General features: G+C 36.6%; 1 protein-coding gene across 1 annotated transcript in view; it reads left to right on the top strand.

Annotated features, from left to right (window-relative positions):
* The window catches only part of mapk13 (mitogen-activated protein kinase 13), a 37,871-nt gene that overhangs the window by 18,469 nt on the left and 6,172 nt on the right, over positions 1-13,230 (top strand). Inside the window, exons 6-10 of the mRNA XM_056464024.1 lie at positions 2,348-2,395; positions 2,495-2,609; positions 5,562-5,633; positions 8,997-9,076; positions 9,356-9,434. Coding sequence (XP_056319999.1) covers positions 2,348-2,395; positions 2,495-2,609; positions 5,562-5,633; positions 8,997-9,076; positions 9,356-9,434 — 394 coding nt within the window. The remainder of the gene's footprint in view (positions 1-2,347; positions 2,396-2,494; positions 2,610-5,561; positions 5,634-8,996; positions 9,077-9,355; positions 9,435-13,230) is intronic.

Genomic DNA, 13,230 nt, shown 5'->3' with positions numbered 1-13,230 from the left:
TTTTTTTACACTTTGTTTTAGGTTTTTTAGGACAACAGTGTCTCCAGCAGATAAGATATCCAAAGATGCAGTTTTGAATTGTTATGAAATCTCTGTTTTTGAAACTAATGAAGACAGCAGAAGACAATGATTCATTTCAGTTATTTAGCCTGACACGTTTACTGCTCCAAAATAATTTAAAAGTTTCTTAAAATAAAATATTCTATATTTTATACTGCTCTATATTTTAGAGAAGTAATCACATAACCGTAAAACCGTAATATTTTTATCCAAGGTTATCATACCGTCAGAAGCTTATATACCGGCCCATGCCTAGTATGGATCATGAGGAAAGTGTTGCTTTTAATTTACAACTACTTCAGCTAGTTTAGCCTGTGGTAGAGCAGATATAAAATAGCTAAATCCCTGCATAAAATTCTTTTTTAATTATCGTTTTGCAGTTGTCTTTCTTCTGAGCCTTTCATAGAGGTTGTCAGATAAATAATACTCTTGTTCTTCATTCCCACTCTTCGAAACCAGTGGTTCTCAAAGTGGGGCTCGGGACCCCCTGATTTATAAAAATCTTATACATGTTATTAAACTATTAGAATTATCATATTTTATTCATAACCTACAGGATATAAATTAACTTAAAAAACTATTATTTATATATATATATATATATATATATATATATATATATATATATATATATATATATATATATATATATATATATATATATATATACACCATAGACTGTAAAAGATATGGACATAGTATTCATGATGTCACCCATAGGTTTCTGAACAACGCAAAAGAAGCTACAAGTAGGCATGGTCAACCATCTACTAGCATTTTTTACTTAGACAGGCTTTTCTTTGTGATGAACGCTTAATACTTCATTACCTGCGACTCGTTTGTGTTCTGACCACATGTGCTTGGTTATACACTATATCAATAGAGTGTTTAGTCTTTAAAAAACACTGTTGTAGTACATTAAACCACTAAATATTGTTCTTATGACGTTTTTTTACAGGAGGAAAACGCAAATTAGGGACTGTTCTAGAGCCTACAGCTAATTAATCTGTCTGGTTCTAGAGTGGATTACAGGTGTAAAGAAAAATATAAATGATAAATTATCATTTATAAATTAAATTAGTAAAATTAAATAAATAACATAAATTACATTAAGTAAAACAAATACATTTATAGAAATGGTCTATAAGTCTATAATTTCACTCACCTGAGAAATGGAGGTAACTTGAACAGTTTGTGAGCATAATTAAATGCACACAGCATGCTATAGTATCTGATAATTACAGGAAATAATTCCAAAAGGCTATTGACTGTGTAAAGAAACATTAAACAAAACAAAAATATGACGTATATGCCGAGTTCAGCGGCTAATCACCCGGAATCACCTGAGGTGACGAGACAGCGAGCAGCAAGACTTAGCTGTCACTCAAGTGGCCACGCCTTTAATTATGCAGACTTAATATAACCTAATATAAAGGAAATGGATGAGTTTAAAAAAATGAAGGGTAATATTAGCTATATGCACCAAAGCCATCTTTTGTACCAGGCTGTAAACATGTTTTTATCAGCTGTAAAAATGGCCAATTTACCATTGCAGTCAGAAATCATTTGGATTACCCGGAGCCAGCCCCCAAAGGCGAGTCGATGAATTGCAGTTTTAGTTACTTCCGTATTGGCTTCCCAAGGGATACCGGGAGGTTGCTGCGTGGTATATACCCTGCTATCAGTCCTTTTTAGAATGAAACAAATATTATAATTTTACTCAAACACATTCCTTGTAAATGCAGTACATTCAGTGAAACTGAGAAGTGTCAAGTGCTCTTTTTCCATAGATTTCTCAAATTAATATTATTGTGAATTTTGATCACAAAAACCTTCCTGTAATACGCTTAAAAGGCCCATATATTTGTAGGACTGTGTTTTTTGTAGATATTCTGTCACTACTATAAATAGCAGATTCACACTCCTTGTTGTCAGACTGAATTGTCCCCAGAAAAAAAGATTAAATGGTTTATGCACAGTTTTGTTTTTTTAACCACGAGTTCTGAAATGTGCTGTTTTGTCTTTCCGATTCTAATAATATCAGTGGGTTCAAGGCTCTTTTGCTTTGTGTGAGCTTTCCTATCATGCATATTGCTATGAGGTAATGTCAGCAGTTTCCTGTTTGGTGAGGCACTGTCTGTACAAGCTCAGATCTGTTTAAAGACGCCTGGCTCTCTTTGAATGTCAAAAATTAAACAGCATTTAGATAAGAAACTCTCCAAGATCTTGTGCAATTGTTCCAGAACTATCCTCCTTGTAGGAAGATTTACACCTTTTTTCATTGCAGGACCTCAAACCAGGAAACTTGGCTGTTAATCAAGACTGCGAGCTGAAGGTTAGTGCCACCATTCTTTCACCATATTAGAGAGAAGAAGTGCACACCTCTGACAGTTGACAGTAACATCATGTCTTTGGTCTGTCTGTCTGGCTGCAGATCTTGGATTTTGGCCTGGCACGTCATACAGATGCTGAGATGACGGGTTATGTGGTGACGCGGTGGTATCGAGCCCCGGAGGTCATTCTGAACTGGATGCACTACACGCAGACAGGCAGGATATTTGTCATTCGTTCAGATGTACACACCTGTTGAAATAGGCCCAAGAGCTACGTTTACTCTGGCCTTTCAGATCAGACAAACTTTTGTATCTAAAATATGAGGATAAGTGATTAATGATTTAGTCATCTGTTCTGCTTCAGGTAGTTTCTTAAAAATCTGTCCAATAGCACCTCTATTGGTCGGCATGAGCACTTACAACATCTCTTTGGTATAATTCCAACCAGTGTAATTGTGTGTATTATCATTGAGGCAGTGTATTTTCATTGAGTGCTATTTTCAAACCAGGGTATTATGATTGAGGTAGTATTGTATTTGAATTCGTTTTTTGTTTGTTTTTTTTATTAGTTCATAATAATTACATATACAGTAAAGCCCAAAATTATTCATACCCCTGGCAAATTCTGACCTAAAGTTTTGTTCAAATGTAAGTACAAGCTGAGAGGTTTTTTTCTTTTACAATGATACCTCTTGTACATAGTCTTATCTTTTGGGAGAAGCCCATGTCATTTCTGGTCAAAAACAATTGCTGAATTAATAAAAGTAATAAAATGTAGTAAAACTAATAATCTGCCAGGGGTAAATATAAATTCCAGCTTGACTGCGTGCGTGCGTGCGTGCGTGCGTGCGTGTGTGTGTGTGTGTGTGTGTACGTGTGTGCAGTGCGTCCGGAAAGTATTCACAGCGATTCACTTTTTCCACATTTTTTTTTATGTTACAGCCTTATTCCAAAATAGATTAAATTAATTTATTTCCTCAAAATTCTACACACAATACCCCATAATGACAATGTGAAAAAAGATTTTTGGAAATTGTTGCAAATTTATTACAAATAAAAAGCCTGAAAAATCACATGTACACAAGTAATCGCAGCCTTTGCTCAATACTTTGTTGATGCACCTTTGGCAGCAATTACAGCCTCAAGTCTTTTTGAATATGATGCCACAAGCTTGGCACACATGTCTTTGGAAATCTTTGCCCATTTCTCTTTGCAGTACTTCTCAAACTCTTTCAGGTTGGATGGGAAGTGACGGTGTACAGCCATTTTCAGATCTCTCCAGAGATGTTCAATTGGATTTAAGTCTGGGCTCTGGCTGGGCCACTCAAGGACATTCACAGAGTTGTTGTGAAGCCACTCCACTGATATTTTGGTGGTGTGCTTTGGGTCATTGTCCTGCTGGAAGATGAAACGTCATCTCAGTCTGAGGTCAAGAGCACTCTGAAGCAGGTTTTCATTCAGGATGTCTCTGTACATTGCTGCATTCATCTCTCCCTTTATCCTGACTAGTCTTCCAGTTCCTGCTGCTGAAAAACATCCCCACAGCATGATGTTGCCACCACTATGCTTCACTGTAGGGATGGTATTCTGGCATTCACTCCAAATAGTTCAATTTTTGTCTCATCAGACCAGAGAATTTGGTTTCTTATGGTCTGAGAGTCCTTCAGATGCCTTTTGGCAAATTCCAGGCGGGGAGTGGCTTTCGTCTGGCCACTCTACCATACAGGCCAGATTGGTGGATTGCTGCACAGATGGTTGTCCTTCTGTAAAGTTCTCCTCTCTACACAGAAGAACGCTGGAGCTCAGACCAGAGTGACCATCGGGTTATTCATCACCTCACTGACGAAGGCACTTCTCCCCTGATCACTCAGCTTAGATGGACAGCCATCCTTAGGAAGGCTCCTGGTGGTTCCAAACATCTTCCACTTACAAATGATGGAGGCCACTGTGGTCATTGGAACTTTCTGAGCTGCAGAAATTTTTCTGTAACCTTCCCCAGCCTTGTGCCTCGATACAATCCTGTCTCGGAGGTCTACAGACAATTCCTTTGTCTTCATGCTTGGTTTGTGCTTTGACATGCACTGTCAACCCTGAGACCTTATATAGACAGTTGTATGCCTTTTCAAATCATGTCCAGTCTACTGAATTTTGCACAGGTGAACTCCAATTCACTGCTGAAACATCACAAGAATGATCAGTGGAAACAGAATGTACCTGAGCTCAATTTAGAGCTTCACGGCAAAGGCTGTGAATACTTCTGTACATGTGATTTTTCAGGTTTTTTATTTTTAATAAATGTGCATCAATTTAAAAAAATCTTTTTTCACATAGTCATTATGGGGTATTGTGTGTAGAACTTTGAGGGAAAAAATTAATTAAATCCATTTTGGAATAAGGCTGTAACATAAAAAAATGTGGAAAAAGTGAAGCGCGATGAATACTCTCCAGATGCACTGTATATATTTATTTATATTATAGATGTTATCGATGTTTTAGTTCAAGAGATTTATCAGGGTTTTTTCATCAAACAGTTCCTTTGCGCATCTAATCCAAGTCTTTTGATTTTATTATATTTTTGACTGTTGTAGCTGTGAAATAAATTAAACCAGTGTAGTGATATGGAACAGTAACACGCAATTTATAACTCTACAAATGTATGTAAATATAAATATTTACCAGTCCTCCTGCATATTGAACACATTGAGCACTTCATTTTACAATCCTGTTTGTTCCTCCACATACTATCTAATTTTTATAGTAATAGGTAACAACTAGGTACTATCCATAACCTTAACTTTACCTTAACCCAATCTTAACCTCATGTAGATATCCACATATAAACCAGTATTTTCAGACAGATGCACATACTGTAAAATGAAGTCCAATCAAATTAACAAATTACAAAAAAACGGATTTACTGGATACAAAATAAGATTGACAGGTTCCTCCCAACTATTCATTTAGATATATTCTAATTCCATATGAATATTAATGATATAACAACATTATTTTTTTATTGTGCAATTATTTTTAAATACAAGTTATTCTGGCTAAATAAGTTTCACAAAATGTAGTCATTACTAAGATCAATCAACCAGATTGCTGTATGTTCTGTATGTTGTGTATATAGTTCAATATTTGTGACTGCTGCATTTTCTCCTTTTGTAGTGGATATCTGGTCGGTTGGGTGCATCATGGGTGAAATGTTCAATGGAAAAACACTCTTTAAAGGAAAAGACTGTATCCTTAAGCGTTAACTTTGCCTAACTTATTTAGTTTTTACTGAATTAATCTTATTCATTGAATGTCCATAGAAATTCTACTTTTGTGTTCCACTGATAAAATAACAGAGACGGGTGTTGTTTTGTTTCCTAAATTTCAAGTGTTTGACTTACAGTAGATGCACTATAATTTAGCTAATTGCAATTGCATTTAGAAATGCTGTGCCCACTTTTGTCTACTTTTTCAAGGACAGAAATAGTTTGGAAATGACTTTCTGTCAGGGGCGGATCTCGAAAATTCTTTATGGGGTGGCATGCGATTATGAGGGGTGGTAACTCTGAATTAAGCCTCTTTGCATAATTATTGCTGTACATATAATAGTAGACTAGCTAGCAAATACCTCAAAAATCACTAAGAGTATGTTATGTAGGCCTAATCAATTGTCAAAAATGAATTTTTTCCTATCTTAAATCAACATTCTTTGTAACCTATAATAGTAATTCAGTATCTTGATGTGATGATTCTCAACTTCATTTCTTCAACATTTTCTATAATATGCTTCTGTTTGAGAAGAGGTTTTAAATTCTGATATTTTTTATTGTGCTATTTAATGGCTAAAAAAATGTTTTTTAGTTTTATAGTGAAACACATTTATTGAAATTTGGTATGAGTGACAATTTATGCCCTAACGTTACGTGATTTCCCACACAGTCCAAAGTCATGCAGTGTAGGTGAATTTGGATAAACAAAATTGGCTGTCGTGTATGAGTATGTGTGTGAATGAGAGAGTGTATGGATGTTTCCCAGTACTGGGTTGTGGCTGGAAGAGCATCTACTGCATAAAACATATGCCAGAGTAATTGGCGGTTCATTTCACTGTGGAGACCTCTGATGAATCAGGGACTAAGCCAAAGGCGAGTGAGTGTGATTATGGATTTTAGCATGACTTCCACTCTAAATGGAACTAAACTTCATGAAATAGCATAGCTCCTGGCCAGTGTTTTAATTTCTGTTGTTCTACCTGCAGATCTGTTGTATAAGGGATGGCGTTTAACACCGTTTCATATGCTTAACATGTTGATCATTGCATTTATCTTGCAGAATATATCTTGCCCTTACTGAAATAAAGATCCTATATTCACGCTCTTCCTTTTTGATTTTCGCCTGCCAGTTTCGATGCGGTGTCACTCTAATAAAGTAGGAAGAGGAAGTAAGGGCTTAAAGTCCAAATTACTTATTTTATAACACTTTCAGTATAAGTGTTAAAAAAATAAGTCCTACGATGCGGCACTTATTAATAATGACTATATCTGGAAACATGGTGCTGTGGAGTCTGCCGCTGTGTATTTGTGAAAATATCAGTTCATAGTCATCATGCTTTAATATTTAATAGATGAGATTTCTTTTTATAAATTGCTATACACTCACTGGCCACTTTATTAGGTACACCTATCTTACTGCTCGTTAACGCAAATTTCTAATTCTAAGCCAACAACATGAAAGCATGGATCCATCCTGCCTTGTATCAATGGTTCAGGCTGCTGGTGGTGGTGTAATGGTGTGGGGGATATTGGGCCCATTAGTACCAATTGAGCATGGTGTCAACCCCACAGCCTACCTGAGCATTGTTCCTGACCATGTCCGTCCCTTTATGACCACAGTGTACCCATCTTCTGATGGCTACTTCCAGCAGGATAACCGCCATGTCATAAAGCACGAATCATCTCAGACTGGTTTCTTAACAATAAGTTCACTGTACTCAACTGGCCTCCACAGTCACCAGAGCTCAATCCAATAGAGCAACTTTGGGATGTGATGGAACGGAAGATTCGCATCATGGATGTGCAGCCGACAAATCTGCAGGAACTGCGTGATGCGATCATGTCAATATGTACCAAAATCTCTGAGAAATATTTCCAGTACCTTGTTGAATCTGTGCCATGAAGAAATCTGGCAGTTCTGAAGGCAAAAGGGGGTCCAACCCAGTACCAAGTGGCCGGTGAGTGTATGTTATTTCTATGGTATTATAGTGATGTGCCCCTGCTGTAAATTGTTGAGGGAACATATTTATATTTGTACTGGTTTACCAGTGGTAATGCACACAGACTTTTAATTTTTACTCAGCCAGCTCAAGCGCTTACAGTGATCTGTCTTGCCATTACAAAATTGTCACGTTTAAGATTTCTTTAAAAATCAGTGATCTTCACTGCCTATTAGATATAAAGTGGGTCTCAGACACGACAAGAAGCACTGCATTAAATTTCATTTTTCCCTGCCATATCTTTAAAATATAGAATTTAATTTTACCCCAGCATTTTCAATGGAGTTTCTGTGCTCGTCTGCTGCTACTGATGGCGCTTGCGTTTACATCTACAGTCTTTCATCTCATTTTACACTTAAACAACTAAATGAATGCTTCAGTCTATTTATGTTCAAATTTTTTATTGTGAAAAAACAAACACTATTTCAGTACAAATAGTTACATGTCATTATCTTTGTTGTTGTTGTTTGTTTACAAAAGAGAAGGAAAAAATTAAATAATATAAAAGTAAAAAATAATAATAAAAAAATTAAAAAACTAAAAAATAATAATAATAATAAGGGGAAAAGAAAAATGGAAACGAGAAATAAAAGTGTACAGAAAATTACAACCAACTGAATGCCAACAATCACAATCAAATGTTCAGCTACATTGTCAAAGTTGAAAGTAAGTTTTACAATTAAACAAAAGATAATAATAGTGAAATACAAACAAAACTTAAATTACTACGAAATAAATACATTAAAAAGGAAGGAGAGTGCATCTGTCAAATGGAAGGCAAGATGTTAGGAGAGGCAAAGTAAGTTATAAAACATTGCCACTTTTTAAAGAAATTGGTTTCCCCAGAGCATCTAACCTTTTCCATCTTTAATAAATGCATTATATCCACAAGTCATTGGGATGTAGTTGGAGGATTATTTGATTTCCAGTGAAGTAATGACGCCTAGCTAATAATGAGGTAAAGGACAAAATATCAAGTTGTTTAGAATTCGAATGAAAGCAAATCCTTGGAACCACAAAAATGGTACCATCAGCAGGATGGGTCTATATTTACCCGCAACACCTTTGACAAATTTGTAGAACCCTGGTGATTCAGTCCCTGGTCTCCTGTGATCAGTCTCTCTCTCACACCATGACCACTAGGCCACCAGGAACTCACAGCTTAAGTCTATTTAACTGATTGTATTTTAATTACATTACAACATCGATGCTGTAAAAGGAACCTTATGAAATTGAAAATATTGACATTAATCTTTCATCAGAAGTTTATCATTGGCTGAAAAACATTAGGTGTGCATATACCCCTTTGCCATGCATTGTCTTTAACTTCTGACATTCAGACATGGATCAGCTGACTCAGATAATGAAAGTAGCTGGAACACCAGGCCCAGAATTCGTGGAGAAACTGGAAAGCCCAGAGGTAAGACATTTTCATTGCAACCAAAGATCGTATCTTTAATACATAGAGTGTCTGAAACTTGATTAAACCTAAGACTGATCTCTTATGTAACTTGGAATGAATAGCTAATGCGATGCAAAATAAGATAGGGGAAGTGGGAAAGTGATTTTGGTCTTGACTATTTTGGAGAAAAGTTCAGCTTGAATTATTAACATCTTGTGTGACGGTTGCTGCAGCTTCTGTTCAGCTGTCATCCCTCATCCTGATCAATGTCAATGTGTCTTGGCTGCTGTTAAATAGGCAAAGAGTTATGTCAGATCCCTGCCCCACTACCCACACAGAGATTTCTCCACATTGTTTCCCAGAGCCAGTAAAAAAGGTAAGTAATACCCCAATGAAAAATTACTCCTTTGTCATGTTGTCACATTTCTTGCTTAGCGCGAGACTTTTTTCATTGTAAAACTTGTGATTTAGTTTGACTGCATAGTTGCTGCCTGTCAGTGTGATGTGTCATTATTTCTGACAAAAATGACAAGATGCTGAGCAATTGGGACAGAGCAATTTAAGCTGGTTTTTACATTTTTAAACTTCAGGTAGAATGGCACCAGAAGCTATTGCCACACATACCCTTTACCATTGCACAGCAGTGGAAACTTTTAGATTAGTTATTATAGCAACTTGGAATTTAATATGCAGCACAGAAATATGAAATGACATTATGATGGCTGTTTCCCCTGAGTGGTATGATACAGTTCGGTACAATTTTATGGTCATTTCCACTGTCAAAAGGTATTCAATTCACCTTTATTTGTATAGCGCTTATACAATGTAGATTGTGTCAAAGCAGCTTCACATAAAGGGTCATAGTAAATAGGAACCTGCATTTCGTTGCCTTGTACCTGCATTTCGTTGCCTTGTACTTGTACATCTGTGATGACAATAAATTGAATCTAATCTAATCTAATCTAAAAACAGTGTAGTTCAGTTTGTAGTGTTCAAGTTCAGTTCGGTTTAGCTCAGTTCAGTGTGGTTTAATAATCACTACTGAGAGTCCAAATACTGAAGAGCAAATCCAACGATGCGCAGCTCTACAGATACCGAACCATGCAAGCTAGAGGCGACAGCGGAGAGGGAAAAAAACTTCACTAAATGGCGAATGTGAAGAAAAAAAACCTTGAGAGAAACCAGACTCAGTTGGGCACGACCATTTTAATTTCTCCGCTGGCTAAACGTCTTGTGCAGAGCTGCAGTCTCAGTGGCGGAGACTGGAAGCTGGCCTCAGCGAAGACTCGTCTGTCTCTGGAGTGTCACAGGAATCAGTCTCATGTTCTCCACTCCTCCATGACCACCACAGTAGCTGCTCAGGATACGACCTGGTCCAGGATATGGAAACCTTGGGATCATCTCGTAGTTGATCTTGGATCGTATCAGTGACTCTGCATAGTCTGAGGGCCTCGGGAAGAGTATCCAATTCAATTCAATTCAATTCACCTTTATTTGTATAGCGCTTATACAATGTAGATTGTGTCAAAGCAGCTTCACATAAAAGGTCACAGTAAATAGGAACAGTGTAGTTAAGTTTGTAGTGTTTAAGTTCAGTTCAGCCCCAGGTGGAAATGGAGAATAAAGAAAACAATTAGCGTAGCTGCTGTTCGTAGTGTATATAAACAAGATGCAGAAAAGGTACCAAAAAGCGAACAGTATTGTACCACTTTTTGGGTACCCTTTGCAAAGGGTACCTAGCACGACAAAAGGGTACCAAAAGGCAGAGCTGAACACTATTGCTTTACAGAGAAACATCATTCACACATACACAAGCAGGAGAATGAAAACAAAGAAACCGCCATTGTTAAAAGCACAGCCGCGACATTACATCGTAATACTATATACATATAATAACAAGCTATGGTTGACCCGAGCTCAAACAAACATTGTCGTCTTGATGTACAGCCACAAAGCCAAGAAGAACCAAATCTGCCGTGTCCTGTTTTTGTTTTACGAGGCCGTCTAAAAGTGCGAGCGGTTTCACTTTCTCCAGGGAGCTTGCGAAAGCTTGTGTGCGCGTCTATATTTGAAATAACGAACTTCTGGAACTCCTGATAATAACGTGTGTGTGATTATTAAAGTGCTTCATATTTCCAATCCTTTCAGAAACGAACAAATGCGAGAGTGAAGCGCAAAAAAAGGAGAAGCCGTAAAAAAAACAAAGGAGCGAATGATTCTTTCAGCAACCTAAAACATGAACAAACTGCGGTGTTTAACTATTATCATCACCTTTTGGACTATTATGAACTGGGAATGACGGAAATGCTTTCTAACAGAGGTTACATGTGCTGCTGAAGATTAAAGACATGGACAAGAGGTTTGCACTGACTTTGGGCTATATGTTGCGTTGTTGTTTTTGAACCCAAATAAAGACTAAATGTAGTAAGTTTATCTGTAATTGGTAGCATATCGGAGACTGTAGGGGTCTGTATGTGTTTATATATGTTGCAGTTATTTATTTATATTAGATAATTGCAGATGTTACCGCAATTATATGAAATAAATAAATTCATAATCTTCAATTCATCGTTTACTGCAGTTATAATCAAATCATGTTCATAGAAAGGTTAGTGATGAACATTTATACACAAGTATTTATGTGTATAAAGCATCTGTTTTGTGAGAAGTGCTTCTCATATGATATGTGTACAACCCGAATGACGTCGTACACCACGCCCACCAAAAGGATACCATTGGTACCCTTTAGGCAGTGGAAACGCAAGCCTGATAAAGGTGACTCGTATCGACCCGTACCGTACTGTACCAGTCAGTGGAAACGGGCCATTATTCAATGTTGGTTTTCTGTAACAAGCTTTGTTAACTCTGCAGTTACTTCTAGAACTAGGAATGGTTTACATTTAAGGTTCATTTACATTCAGTTAATGGAATATCCATAATTAACAGTGAACAATGCTTACAACATTTATTACCTACTGTATAATAATGTCTTAATTTACTAAAACATTTTTAAAATTTCAATCAGTAAGAATTCAAACGAATGTCTTACAAATAGACGTGAATTAAAGGTGCTGTATGTAAGTTTTTGACTCTTCTAAAGCATAACAATACCATAATATGTTTGCAGATATTTAAGAAACATGCAAAGTGAACATTGTTTATCTGAAAAACGATGCTAAAGTCATTTATTCTGCTTTGAAAATGTGTGTTACTTGCAGGAACCCTGTCTTTGTTTTGGTTCTTTTAACCCACCCACTGCCACTTTAGCCAATTATAATTCAGCTCCCCGGGTTGCCTTTGTGGAAAACCATGTATTTTATTCATTCAGTCCAGGAAGGCTCTCAAAGTATGCGTGACTGAAATGCAACCTCCGGTGGACAGTAGCAGCCTCTGAAATGAGACACTGATTCAGAGTTCGACATGAAGTTGTTATTAATTAACAAATAATATAAATATTACGAAAGTAAACATTAGTTAAGCAGGTTACATTGTAACCCGGTTTTCCAACAACAGGCTATGTCACAAATTATGCAGTGATAAGCAATTTTGCTGTTTGCCCAAGATGAAACATGACAGAAATTTAAATAAAGCCATTGAGAAGCACAGAATAGTGCACCTATTGTACTCTAACGAAATGGTAAGGTTTCTAATCTAATTAAAACATATTAAACCTCTTTAACATTTATTAAATGTAGATGCTGAAAAGTTCTAAAGTTCAATTCAAATTATTTATTTTATTTTCAAGATCTGAGGTGAACTATATGCTGCTGCTTTCAGTAGTATGGCAATAAATGTCATGTAAAATGGCATTCAAACCCACATTATTAGCATTTAACACTGAGTAAAGCACATGAGGTATTCACCTTATTCTCCGTGTACGAGTGGGCGCAGCCATTTGAATAATTTTGGCTCGAGACTTCCGGTCTCATTTACTTCCATTCATTTTTAAACGTAAAAACAGCTTGTTTTGTTGCTTGGTGTTGCAAACTGATATTTTCTTATTATATTATTCTACTCTGTCTGTATTGTCATGCAAACACTTGTTTGCAGAGTAAGTAGTTTGACCGTTTTCTTCCGTTTATTATTCCTAGTCATTTCTCCCCTAGGCAGCTGAATCTGAAGTTCTAAAACAATCGCAAAAACGTGCGCACTTCCGCATTAAAGAATAAGGT

Source organism: Danio aesculapii, chromosome 8 (genome assembly GCF_903798145.1).
Source record: "Danio aesculapii chromosome 8, fDanAes4.1, whole genome shotgun sequence".
Taxonomy (NCBI): domain Eukaryota; kingdom Metazoa; phylum Chordata; class Actinopteri; order Cypriniformes; family Danionidae; genus Danio; species Danio aesculapii.
Note: the sequence above shows the minus strand (reverse complement) of the source record. Positions and strands in the feature narration are given on the sequence as shown.